Source organism: Dysidea avara, chromosome 14 (genome assembly GCF_963678975.1).
Source record: "Dysidea avara chromosome 14, odDysAvar1.4, whole genome shotgun sequence".
Lineage (NCBI taxonomy): Eukaryota > Metazoa > Porifera > Demospongiae > Dictyoceratida > Dysideidae > Dysidea > Dysidea avara.
The window spans coordinates 12,749,112-12,761,466 of record NC_089285.1 but is presented as its reverse complement, the minus strand read 5'-3'; the positions used below and the strand labels follow the sequence as shown (position 1 = coordinate 12,761,466).

General features: G+C 38.1%; 1 protein-coding gene across 1 annotated transcript; it reads right to left on the bottom strand.

Annotated features, from left to right (window-relative positions):
* Positions 1-4,891: 4,891 nt before the first annotated feature.
* LOC136244507 (DNA-directed RNA polymerase II subunit RPB11-a-like) lies at positions 4,892-9,212 on the bottom strand. The gene is made up of 4 exons (XM_066036094.1): positions 9,063-9,212; positions 8,922-9,011; positions 5,520-5,694; positions 4,892-5,050 (listed from the first exon to the last, which is right to left on the bottom strand). Exons 1-4 carry the CDS (start codon positions 9,113-9,115, stop codon positions 5,018-5,020), a joined length of 351 nt encoding a protein of 116 aa, XP_065892166.1. The 5' UTR covers positions 9,116-9,212; the 3' UTR covers positions 4,892-5,017.
* Between the last annotated feature and the right edge of the window lie 3,143 nt (positions 9,213-12,355).

The window sequence follows — 12,355 nt, the reverse complement described above, 5'->3', positions numbered from 1 at the left end:
GCTTTTTGTGGTGGTTTTCCATCAATTCGCCACAATGAATTATGTAAGCTCAGTTGAACTTCTTAGTGAGGTGTGGACTGATGTTTGCTGCATTGAGCCTGCTCTCCAGGCCCTGGATAGCAAGCCTCTACACTGTATGCCACTGCTAATCGGGAGAATTGCGCATGACTTGATGTAGTAGCCCAACTAAACTCAATTATGAAATAATTTACCTTAATATATATGGAACAAGTTACAAATTTACAGATTTCTAATTATGATGTAGTAGCCGGGATATTTGAGTTGTACAATTAACGAAATTGTGTATATATGTAGTCAAATCTGAAAATTATGATAGTTTTGTAAATAATTTACATCTACACATACATCAATGATACATTGTAGTGTTGTTCATAATCATACACATTTATAATTATAGTTTGTATTTTGTACTGTGATTCATTTCAGTGAATATTTATCTTCTGTACAGAAGTCGTTTCACATAGTAAGATAATAATAAAAAACTGGACCTCACAGCAATAACCTACTGTACAGTATTTCCTCCGTGCTGTATTTTCTGATTATGCATTTTCATAGGTGGTGGAGGGAGGGTGCTCCAGTACCCCCAATTCTAGGTGTATTGTGCAACAGTCGTCACATGAACTCCTGCAAAGTTTATTTTAGTGGCTTTAGCAGCCAATTAAATTACACGTTTGACTGTTGTATGCAAAAGGGTGACTGAAGTGACTGTTCTATCGATCTTTTCTGAAGAAAAAATCTCCTGACACTTAAATTTCAAGCAGGGGCATGCATCTCTTTGGATAATATGGTAAAGCTACAACAACTTAGGAATACAGATGGTTTAGGCAAAAGTCTGCTCACTAGAAAAGAAATTCAATCTGCCAGCAGAAAATTATTTTTGTGAGTTAAGCTTCAATTTACAAATTTTGCAAAAAAAGTTTGGACCTCCCACGCATAACCTGCTGGGAGTTAAATTGTGTATTGTCATGTAGTTGTCAAGTTGTAGTTTAACTTGTTTTGGTTATCGTTAACTGAAATGATAATTTTGTGCAATTCCTGACTGCAGTGTAACCAATCAGATCATAACTTTAATGTTAGCTGGCACTGTCTGCCTGTCAACAAACCAGCCCTGCTTAAATGATGGAAACACAAGAATGGTCGACAAAAACCTTAGTTCATATTCTTAGTTCCACTAGAGTATGTAGTGAGTACTTTGCAAATGCCAAGGGAAGAAAATTGCGAGTTGATGAAGTTCCATCATTAAAATTGCCATCACTATATAGCTATATATTAATCCAAGTTTCTAACTAATTCTAAACCATCTCCATGTAGACAACTCATTTTACCTGAGAGAAGGAAATGAAGTGAAGAAAACACCAGCCGAGAAGTTTTGTATTGTGATGCTGAAATTGGGGCACAGACCCTAGCTGCTGACAGATTTAAAACATTGACTAGATTTATGATTTCATGGATAGTATTAGCTATTTGCCTGGCTCTCTTTAATTCCTAAATGTCAATGGCTGGTCAGGCTAGGTGCAGTGATCTAAATACATATCCAATTAAAATAAAAAGTTCAAAAGTTAGATCCTAAATTATTCATTAAAAAATTCGTACATTTATATATTATATAACTAGTTTTATTTTTCGTTGTTTTGAATTCCAGTATGAATTCATTTACAAGTTTATCTATACAAACAAATCACCCAGTAGAGCATTCAGCTACAAACAAATCACCCAGTAGAGCATTCAGCTACAAACAAATCACCCAGTAGAGCATTCAGCTACAAACAAATCACCCGTGTATATAGAGAGTACAAACCACCTTCCAGAGAGTTCAACTACGATTAAATTACAGTGGAACTTCAGTTATCCGAACCCCTTGGTGGTCCATAAATCTGAATACTCCGTATCTCACCAGTGTCTTTAAATAGTATAAAGAACATTGGTAGTTATTTTTGCATTTCAACAGTCACTACTCTAAAAGAGCAGTCATTTCCGTAGTCTGGTTAACCAAGAATTTGGATAAGTGGAGTCCAGATAACTGAAGTTCCACTGTACCCTGAAGTGAGTTCATCTACAAACAAATCACCCTGTGTAGATTTCAGCAACAAATAAGCACCCTTTACAGGGGCAGATCTAGGATTTATAAAAGGGGGGGGCTAACTCAAGGTACTAATCTCTTGGGTAGAGGTGTGTGAAGCACACTTCCCAGCATGCTTCGCATGCTGGAACTATAGGGGGGTCTGGGGGTATGCCCCCCCCCCCCCCCCCAGGAAAATTTTGAAAAATAGATGCTAAAATACTGCAATTTGGAGACATTTCCACATAAAATTCATATCTAGATATTTTATATACTGCCTTTAGATTATAGGTATGGCTCTCTGAAGCATTTTGCTAATGGAAAAGTTTGGGTAGGTACAGACAACCAAGTACATGATGCACCCCTCTCACAATTGCACAACACTAAATAGGTGCATATTAGAATAATAATGTTGAAAGTGGAAAATTTTAAATTTGAACAATACAAGATTGAATCTGAGAGCATTTTCAATGGAAATTGTGTAGCTACCTGAATTAAGTATTGCCATACATATTAACTACACAAGTAGATGCATGAATGAAACCCTTTAAACAGACCAATACACTTCATTGTATGTATAGGTGTAGGCAGATTTGGAAAAATGTCATAACAGAACCAACTACGTTTCCGGTGAATGTTCTATTAGAGTAGTTAGCTGACTGCTCTATTAGAGTATCTCGATCTTGTACACCTCCAATGCTGATCCAGGTCCTTGTTGCATAAACTTTAGCATAAATCCACTGATAATACCTTGGAAAGATGTTTATAAGGTGGTTTTATGAGTATTTGCATTATTAGTGATCATATAATTATGCTAAGACAAAATTTCATTATAATACTCAGCATATTGATCAAGTAAAGCCTAAATATGAAGGGGGGGGGGGGGGGGCTTGAGCCCCCAAAGCCCCCCCCCCCCTCCCTCCCCCCTGGATCCGCCCCTGCTTTAGAAAGATGAGCTAGAAACAAGTCACATGTAGAGAGTTTAGCCACAAATAGGTCGCTCAGTAGAGAGTAAGTTACCCAGTAGGGATTTCATCTACAAACAAGTCACCCTGTAGAGAGTTCAACTACAAACAGGTCACCCAGTAGAGAGTTCAGCTACAAACAAATTACCCTGTACAGGGGTGGTGGAGACGCCTTTATTTAGGGAGGGGGGGGGCTGGGGGTCTAGCTTGGTGATGCCATGGTCTATTTGTAAGTCGAAGACCAAAAAAGGTACGTAACTACCTGCTGACAATAGCTCCCTCCACCAACCATATCTCCTTATTTATAACTACATACTTAGCTTGCTACACTGCTCCTCTGAAGAATACTGTGACTGCTCTATTAGAGTATCTCGATCTTGACTGCTCCATTTATAATAGAGTATATATCTCGAATAATATTATTGATGCTATTGAGCTAGGCTCTCAATGACAGCTATGGGGGGGGCTAAGCCCCTGTCACCATGTAAAGTTTAGCTACAAGCTAGTCACCTGTAGAGAGTTCAGCTACTTTTGTAACTAAGTTATGCAATATTCAATATTAGTAATATAGCTAGTAATTTGTAACGAGGAGTAACTTTCCAAAATTGTAAAAAGTTGAAATTTTTATATACTGTCTGCCTGTTCATTTACATAAAATTCCACAACTGCTCTCCTTTCTGTAATAAAGAAAAAATACAGCAGATAAAAAGAAGCCCCAAAGTTGGCCTGCTTGGAATATACAAACACAAAAAGAAGTGATATCAAATCCAAACCAGCCAAGCTGTAAAAAAGGGTGCAGTCCCCCAAAAATCCATGGTGAAAATGCCAAAGATATGGCTGTGATGGTACGTAAATGGCAAAAAGTTTAACAAAAATTCAGGTGAATTTGTTGCCAAGTCCTAATGAAACTTAATTGGAAGAGGCAGCAAAAATTCACCCGAATTGTCATTAAATTTTTGTCATTTAGGCCGCAACTTTGATTTCATTTCACCTTGGCTTTTTAGGCGTCAAACACTGCACAGTGAACACAGATATGTTCCCTTAATAACAGAGGGAACGGTCTCAATAATATGTTTGAAATGCTATACAATAACACAAGTGTTCCCACACATACCAAGCAAGCTGTAAATGCAGCCAGAAGATTGTCAGTACGATGTGGTGAATTGGTGAACTGAGTATACAATGAAATCTTGTCCACCTGTCTAAAATGTCATGACCTTTGGTAGAAGTGTCAATTGTGTACAAAGTAACATAGCCGCTTGAGGAAATTTGGATTACAATACAAGTTTCACTGTACTAGTCACACATAGCCAGTCCTGTTTGCCGTTTAATTCTTGTCTCATTATTGCCTTCCCTACTGTGGTCAGTTCTAATTCTCAAGCATAGTATAAAATGTGATGAGTCAGAAACGTCTCCAACTGGTGGGTCAGCATGTACACTGAAAGGGTTACAAGCAAGAAGCTATGATGACTGTTAGCTTGAAGCTGTTATGTTTGTTTGACAATACCACTAGTTGTAACACGGGCATGAGGGCTTTGCCTAATATTTATGCCCGACTGCACAGTTGACCGTCAGCCGGCTGTGGGTACACGTCTGGTTTAAACATGGCTTAATTACAAATGTTTCTTTACTGGTACATACAATACACTTGTGTACTGTAGTGGTTGAGCTAGCTCCTAAATGTACAGTTTAATAAACATTGTGAATTTATATTGACTTGTGTCTTCTCATTTCAGACATACTAGAAGGAGGCACTCAGTCTGAACAATATCCATCGTCCAAACAGAACAGTAGAGCTTATATTGTTGTATACACTTATACATACATAATGGGAGTGTCATGAGGCTCCAGATATATTATGTGTATATATTATCAGAGAGAGTTATCATTGTGCGATTGTACATAAATAAAATTTTGGCATTTATTGACAGTATGTACTGTTGTATTTAACATGGTAAGTGTTTGTCTCAGTTTATTCTGCAATCTGCTTCTCTCTTATGCCTTCCTGTATTGTAAGAATGTGTATATAACAATAATTCTATCATGATTATACAGTATGGCAATAACAGCATTGTAATAAACTCTGATGCAAAATATCTCCCCCTCCCCCCCTCATTTTTTTTTTTTTTTTGAGGACAGTAATGCTCAGCAACATAGATAAATTTGAGCAAAATACCATATAGCAGGGTTTTTCCAAGGGGGATTGTGATTTTCACGGATCAGTTGCTATCCATGAACTTGAAACCTGTAGCTCCACCAAACTCAATTATTAATGCATCCTGAAGAAGAGAAAATTTTCTCCCTTGAAATTTTGGATGGTGGCAATCCGCAAAATAGTCCCCTAAAATAACTCTGCTATATGATAGATCAGAAAAAATTGCTAGAAAGAAAAAAATAGGCTCATCCCTAGGTATGAACAGGTCAGTTTTGTTATATAAACAAAGTATTACACTACACTCTGGTAGGAAATTCACCTTAAATCTGGTCTCAATCACGTTCACCTCAGTAAGTAGGTCTTGTAGGGCCATAGTGAATGCTTCTTGTGGAGTGTAGTCTGGTGTTGTCTGTATCCTCAATACAAACTTGTGCTCCAGGGGGTGTGGCACCTTGTAGCCGGCAAATAACACTTGAGGGTTCTTCAGCAACTGACTGCAAGACAATGTACAGTATGCTTAGAAAATGTTGTTAAGTGTCTGTATATTTATGTAATGATGAAACCACCTTTGTGAAGTATTGGTATAGAAGGAGGTCAACTACAAAGCATAAACCTCATAGGCCATTTTGTAGTCAAAATTGACCAAATTTTCAATAAATATATGCATAATCTGTGGATACCAAATGATTAGTGACGACAAGTTGTAGTAGCACAATTTCACCTCTACAAATAATCACTTGTCATGGTCCAGGATCCTTTGGTTTACACTCATAGGGAAATACACACACAAACAGCTTCACAAAACCAGACACAATTGACTTACTGTAACACACGGAATGTTTGCTGGCACACGTTAACAGTCAACACATCTATAGGTACAATAACGCTTCACCTGAATTGGAAGCAGAAATCATTGCACATGCGATACTACCGCTACTATGCAAAGCAGGGAAGCTTGGACATGTGTTGAACATTCCAATTGATTTAATTGCTTACAGGTAGCAAAGACGTTTAGATTTCTCACTCTTAAGAAAACAAGCCTGTGAAATATTTAAATCCTGTAGCAGGCCTATCCATTTTGAGGTGCAAATGTTTGGCTTATAACAACTGCAGCAATTCACAAATCCCACGACATGTGTTTATAATGTTACAAGTACAAGGAAAATTTAAGTCTGATTAGGGATCGTAGAAAAAAAAACTGAGGGAAACAAAGGATGTCGCTTACACTTGCAGATACTAGTGGACATTTAATTGCTAATTCAGTCTTGAGTATAAGGATTAAATGTTCACTAATATATCTGCAGGTGTAGGCGACCTCCCTTGTTTCCCTACTTTGTTTTCTATGATTCCTAATCAAACTTAAAATTCCTGATTTTCCTCATATTTGTTTGATACGACTGGTGAACCCATGCATACTGCAACAAAACAAAGAATGGTGCCAAAGTTAATGTTTTCATCTGAATGCATGCCATTTACTGACTCAAAAGGAAATTGGCCATTACACTTCACTTTCAGCTATGTTCAACCTGTTACACAGTGCTACAAATGAAGAAAACAGTAGAAGAAGCACCTCTGCAATCGATTCAGTCACCACAGAAAATATTGTTTACAAACATATGGTAGGGAAGCCATCAGTCACACGCTACTGCAAATCAACACTTTAGCAAATATAAATGGGACACAAAGGAGGACAAAGGTAAGTCCATGATGTATTGTAGTACGTACTGTGGTATGCCAAAAGGCACCTGTTGGACTGAAGTGATGTCGAATAGTTAAAAATCAGGCCCATAGCCTTAGCCGTTATTGAGTTACACTTGTCTGAAGGAATTAGTATGTCAGTCAGTCAGTTAATCAGCAGAAAATTCCATCAATTAATCTTTTTTTAGAAAATCGTGGCAACCTATTGGATCACACTGAAGGCACATTTGGGCTCGGATATTTCTGCCAAGGCACCATGAAAGTATTGTGAGGCTGGTTTTGGGGTGATATTTTTGGCCAGAAAAGCCCAAATCTTCATAATCCCTAATATAGTACTATCATACCTCCATACAAATATTATGAGCTCCTGCATAATTGATCGTACTGTATGATAAAAAATGAAACTTTTAATATAATAGGAAGATGGTGTAGCGTGTGAATCAGTGTGTGATGTATAATACTGTAGGAAACATGTCAAGTGACTAAACAATATAGTAACCAGTAGCAACAGTAGTTACCATAGCAACAGGGTATATGCCAGGTCTGTAAGAATCTGTTTTGTAGTCTGTACCAGAACACATAACTGCGACAGGCCTGTAAATCACAATTATTCAGTATACCTGCCACAATCCTGTAGTACTGTCTGACCATCCTGCTACAGGAATGGTCCAAGCCAGTATATTACAATGTAGTATTGCATAGAGTAGGTATAATATCTATGAATACTGTAACAGGCTATGTGAATATTGACAGGCTTATAGAAGAGGGATAAATTTTAACAAAGGACGCCACAATAAGCAGCTACATTTGATCATAGATATACTAACACTTACTGGGATTGGAAATGGAAGTTGCAGTTACAGATATTGTGACGTAATATTTCACCTCATTGTACTACGCATAGTGTTTGGTAGAGTCCAGAATCATTGCTATAAGCAGAAAATACAGTGCTGTGTTGTTGTATCAATAATTGGAACGCATAGAGGAAGGAATTACGAGTCCCCACACCATATTTCAAAATGGTTTGTTGCTTTGTCTGGGCGACGCATATACCAAAGGAAACCGAAACACACAGTGAGTTTTATCTTAAAACACTTCTACAGCTTGTAATATCCCAAAAATGGCCTAACTTAAGCTTCAGGGGTGTTCCAATGCAGCTGTACACTTAGTTACAGGTGACACGGCCTGATACAACTCCAGTTTCAACTCTGAGCGATGATATTAAAATATTGGCTATTTCTGTACTCCAGTATTCGAGAAAGTTCCACTGCACATACTGTACGAAGCAGTCTGCCACACTCGGAAGTAGAGAAGGCGAAACACGGATAACTTCAAAGGGATTTACCACCCAGTACATAATTTCTATATAAAATTATCATGTGCAAAACTTGTTTCCAATCCCGGTAAGCGTAATTATATCTATGATTTAATTTGCACTCTCTGCATTGATGGTAGCTAGCTCTACATATAACTGATACACTGTCTAAAGCAACAACCGTAAGGTCGTTCCTCGATTCTGGTTGGTCTTCATCAGTTTTATTACAGTCTTCCATTTAACAACAAACATGCATCTGTTTCTTGCTTGTTAAATTCTGCAAAACATTAACCATTTAATAAGAATCTCTTGCTGTTGGTACTTTGCACACACGCAATATTTCATTGTTAGACAAAAAATGAGGAAATACATGCAGTAGAGGAAAATCACCAAGCACAGTGGCATCAATTGTAGTCCATTAGTGTGTAATACTACCTTGTAGTGAAACAGTGCTAGCAAACTTTGTTACAAAGTGTACAAAAACTGACATGGAATGGACATCAAAGGTTGTGACAGAAATACATTGAACACAATGATATTTTTGAACACAAACCACTTTCCAGTTAAGTGGAATTGTATCATTATCTGGTAGACCATGCTCTGCAGCACACACACCCCAGCCATATTACAGTTAACAATACAAGAGAACTAGCTTGTAGTCAGGTTAAGGAGTGCAGAAGATTTTTGCATGGTTTAGAAGTAACTCACTTCGTTAAGAGATTTCCTAGTGTGTGGTCCTCCTTGTTTACAGTGAAGATCGCAGCATTAGGCACTTTGGTGTCTTTTTGAAATGCTATCCTGTAGGACGGAGCTCTCTGTTACATGCCCTAAATGTAGGACACTACTCACTTTTTCTCTCCATCTAGTAGGAGAAATGACTCGAATGCAGCTGGAGCGTTCATTACAAATACACAATACCACAATCGAATATACCAAGTACAAAGTTCACGTGTTCAAGCATAGATTTATAAACCCCTATGCATGCCTATGGTTCTAGATAGCCAGTGGCTAGATAGCCTCGAGCGCAGTGCTTGAGCTGCAAAGGGTGAAAAGCGTTAAGTGAGTGACTAGTATAGATTATATGTTGTGCAATAAGACTTATACACTGATATATACAGGATTGGTCTTATGAAATTGCACGCACGTCATGCAAATAATAATTCTATTGAGCGCGCACCAGTGCTAAAGGCTTAAGCAAGTAGTTTTTTAATAATTGAGCAGTCATGCGCGCACTGTGTGTCAAAAATTGTGATCCATGCTACAAAATATGACTGCTAAGGGGTTGTGTATAGCCATAGATAGTATAGTCAGTACTACCTACTACCATATTATAGTGTAAATCAAGGAGTCATGTAATTGAGTATTAAAATCTATGGTACTGAACATTTGGAGCATATTTAGATGCCACAAAATATTTGAAGCGCTTTAAGCCACTGTAGGTGGAGTAAATACATGTAATATAAATGATCACTGGTCCCACTACACCCCTAAACGATCGGAACATGCTGCCTCGCACTTAATGATCAGAGCACACCATGACCACTCCCCTTAATGATCTAGCTGCAATTAACTGCAGTTTTGCAGTAGAAAACTAGACATGACAAACATGCCCACTCGAGACAAGCAGTGAGATTGAGATGCTCTAATAAACCAGTCACAGCCACACATGTATAACACAGCTCTGCTACAACAAAACCAGTTAACAAACTAGTGCAATAATTTTAAAATGAGGTAGGGGTCCAGTCGCAAAACAACAGTACAATGGAACCTCAATTATGCGAACTAATTGGGGGGAAAGGGTGTTCATATAATCGAATAGTACGTACGTCCATACAGAGCTTTGCTCAACTACTCTAATAAAGCATACACATGTTGAAATACCCTAATTGAGTAGTCGATTTGATGTTTAGATAATCAAGGTTCCACTGTACAAGATATATGAATGTTGGTAGCTATTACAACATAGTTAATCCGTATTTTGGTATTGAACAGACAGTGGTAACAAAAGTTCATAATATAGTAGTGGGGGTCCCACTACTATATATTATGAGCTCTTGTTACCACTGCAACCCTACTTCATTATTATTAAACTATTAATTTTTAATTGTACTAATGATAACTTTTTTAATACAAGTACGCAAAGAAATTTGGAATTTTCAACTAGAGTAGGGCCATAACACATCAATAAAAAGTACTGAAACAAGTTGGAGTAGTGCACGATATTAAATCACAGTAAAACAATAAGAAGTGTTATATCCCTACTGTGCTCAAGATACCATAATGGAAATACACAGTAGGGATTACCATTGTACTGTATGATACTTGTTTAGTTGTTGTTTATACAAGTGTTGACTGTTCTATTAGAATATGGTACATGGCTGTTGTATTAGGGCGACTGCTTTAGTAGAGTGCTTAGAGTGAGCCCTTGGCTTACATGATATTTCAATGGTTATGGTCGCTGTATGCCTTGTTTCCACTATGCTGTTCATTACAAGTACAGCTAGACCAATAAGAGGGCGTGATGGCCATGCTCAATAACTATGAGTGTAGCTAGATCATTAAGGGGCGTGTTTACCATACCACAATTATCTCTAAAAGGCATGTTCACTGTGTTCAATCACTACAAGTGCTGCTAGGCGTGATCGTTGTGCTCATTTGTGAATTTGTGATATGTAACCATTATGGGCTTGGTTGCCATGTTCGATCATTGAGGGGCACGATGATCATGTACTGTTGTCAGTGATGAATCTATCATGCAGCTATACAAGTACTACTGGGTTGTCTAATATCTCTTGCACATGCGGTAGTGTAAGTACTTCAAATGTAAGCAGTGCTTGAAATAAGCTGACAAAAGTGCTAGGACATAGCACCTAAACTAGACTATTTTTGATCAGACATTTGTAAAACTTGTTCAGACATTGAATATTTTTACCATGAAAATTTATTATATTAAGTCTGATATGCATTTGTCTGAGTAAATTTTGTATCAATTTTGGTTGGACACGATGTCCGACCAAACTAAAACATGTTCGGACAAACACCAATATTGGTCGGAAAATGTCAGATGTCCGACCATTATTTCAAGCACTGTGTAAGTGCTTTAAATGTTGTTTTTAGTATCTAAATACAGTCCTCAAGGAAAGCGTCAATGTGAAAAATTGTTGCCTTGTTGTGTTTTCGTTGCATGAAGAGGATGACAAAAATAAAAAGCAAGGCGCAAAGGGCAGACACTTGTTGAGACCACAAAAGGCACATCCCAGGCATGAGTTAGGTATTGTGGCATGTGAGCGTGTATACTTGCGCATTGCAGAGCCTGAAATTATGATCAGACATCTGCCATTTTCTGACAATTTTTGGCTAAAGTCTGAACACTTTTAAATTTTTTTTGTACAGTACTATTGAGTATGTCCGACCAAATAGCAGGATTTATCAGATCATTTCCAAAACATAATTTCAGGCCCTGCATTGTATGTGTGTGTTGTGTGTCAGTGGGTACCTGGTATTGACGGGGGAAGCAATTACCAACTGTCCATGTCTCACACAGCGGGTGAAAGGTCCAGGTGGGACTCAGGTGCCCACACCTTCACCTGTGAGACATGGTACAACCTCCTGTGGGTTACTAGTTTTGCCCCAGGAGGATTTGCCTGCACTGACTCCTAGCACCGATGTTGATCTTGACCAAGCCTCTAGTAGAGGTACCATTTAAACGCCATGGTGTTTATTACCTTAGTTCTAAAATCAATGCAGCGACTATTTGAATTTAACCTCCACTCAATGCTTGAAAAGCAATGTTGAAGCCCTTATTTTCAAAATTGATCATAGCACCACTCGAGTGTGGCTACTATTGAAGGTGTGGCTACTATTGAAGGTGTGGAGTTTAACCAAGTAAATATGGTATCCTATAAGTGATCAGTGAATAAGGGACGTGGTAGTCTTGCCTTGTTTTCTGCTACAAAACTGATTTGTTAAGTCAGTTAGATCATTACGAGGCATGGTTGCCATGCCTGATATTTATTAGTGCCACACACACACACACACACACACACACACACACACACACACACACACACACACACACACACACACACACACACACACACACACACACACACACACACACACACACACACACACACACACAC